At 42.1% G+C, this 1,275-nt stretch overlaps 1 protein-coding gene across 1 annotated transcript; it reads left to right on the forward strand.

The window, feature by feature from the left end:
- Positions 1-128: 128 nt before the first annotated feature.
- Positions 129-1,022, forward strand: CSUI_006314 (transmembrane). Its single transcript, XM_068066477.1, has 2 exons — positions 129-381; positions 895-1,022. The coding sequence occupies exons 1-2, from the start codon at positions 149-151 to the stop codon at positions 1,013-1,015; spliced, it is 354 nt and encodes a 117-aa protein (XP_067921548.1). The 5' UTR covers positions 129-148; the 3' UTR covers positions 1,016-1,022.
- The last annotated feature ends 253 nt before the right edge of the window (positions 1,023-1,275 follow it).

Genomic DNA, 1,275 nt, shown 5'->3' on the forward strand with positions numbered 1-1,275 from the left:
AAAAGAGAGAGAGAGAGATTTCTGTAAGTGGTGAATAGGTTGGCTCTACGAGGTGGGAGCGACAACGTGTGGAGGTGCTATTCTTGTTCTCTTTTTTCTGCGGTGTATGTACACCTGTGCTGTAGGTCGAGGAGGCGGAGGAGGGGGGATGACGAATCGACAGAATAAGAGGGGAGAGAATGAACAGGGTGATGGAAAGAAGAAAACGTCTTCTTCTCCTTCTTTCCTTAAGAGATGTCTCTCCTCTTGCTGCTTCTCTGCATGCTGTTCAAAGAGGCAGAGGAAAGAAAAAAGCAAGAAAGGAGAGAACCTTCCCGCTGATCTCTTCGATCTCTCCGAGTACAATGAGAATGAACTCCTCTTAACCGATCAAGAACGCTTGTAAGAAATCATCATAACGAGAAGAAAAGCTTCTCTCTTTCCCCCCTCTTTCTTGTCTAGACTTCGACATACACATCTCTCTTTCTTCTTTCTCTGTTTCTCCTGGGTGAAGTGCAGTCATACGGGACAATGGGGAACGTCTTCTTTTCTTCTCTATAGAAATCCTCTTTCTTTCTCTCTTTCCTTTCTCTCTGTCTCTTTCTCTCTCCTTCTCTCTTTCTTTCTTTCTTGAAGTGTCGTTTGACAGGTAGATCGGTCCAGCTGCGGGTACTAAAGCGATCTTCTGCGTAGACAGACAGAGAGAGAAAGCGAGAAAGATGGAGAAAACCTTCCTTCTTTCTCTATGTTAAGGTGGAGACAAGGAACCGCAGAGAGATCGGAGGAAAGACGAAAAAGGGCCGACTCCTCCTTCTTCTTTTCTCCCTTTTCTATCGTCTTTCTTTCTTTCTTTCATATTCTTTCTCTTCTCTTCCTTTTCTTTCTGTCTTTCTTTCTATCACTTTTTGCATACAGGTGGATTCGCCTAACGCAGATAAGTAGAGAGGCCGTACAGAAGACGAGGCGACTCCCCGTGAAAGGCTTTAGCTTCAAGCGCATCATACAGAAGCTCTACTTCTCCTATAAAGTCAGATGACACACAGGGAAAGTATCCTTCCTTCCTTTCATATATAAACCAACAAAAGAACACTTCAGACCGATCATCCACCTTCATCTTCAATCTATTTATCTATCTTTCATCCGTGCGTCTATCTATCTATCTTTAATCTATCTCTATCTATCTATCTTCAATCTCTCTATTTTTAATCTCTCTATCTTTAGTCTCTCTATCTTTAATCTCTCTATCTTCAATCTATTTATCTTTAATCTGCGCGTCTATCTATCTATCTTTATCTA

Source organism: Cystoisospora suis (genome assembly GCF_002600585.1).
Source record: "Cystoisospora suis strain Wien I chromosome Unknown contig_3164, whole genome shotgun sequence".
Lineage (NCBI taxonomy): Eukaryota > Apicomplexa > Conoidasida > Eucoccidiorida > Sarcocystidae > Cystoisospora > Cystoisospora suis.

Excerpts from the sequence above, each read along its gene's own strand:
- CSUI_006314 (XM_068066477.1), top strand. The coding sequence starts at position 149 with ATGACGAATCGACAGAATAAGAGGGGAGAGAATGAACAGGGTGATGGA. Across the intron at positions 382-894 it reads TTAACCGATCAAGAACGCTT|GTGGATTCGCCTAACGCAGA; the intron begins GTAAGAAATCAT and ends TTTTGCATACAG.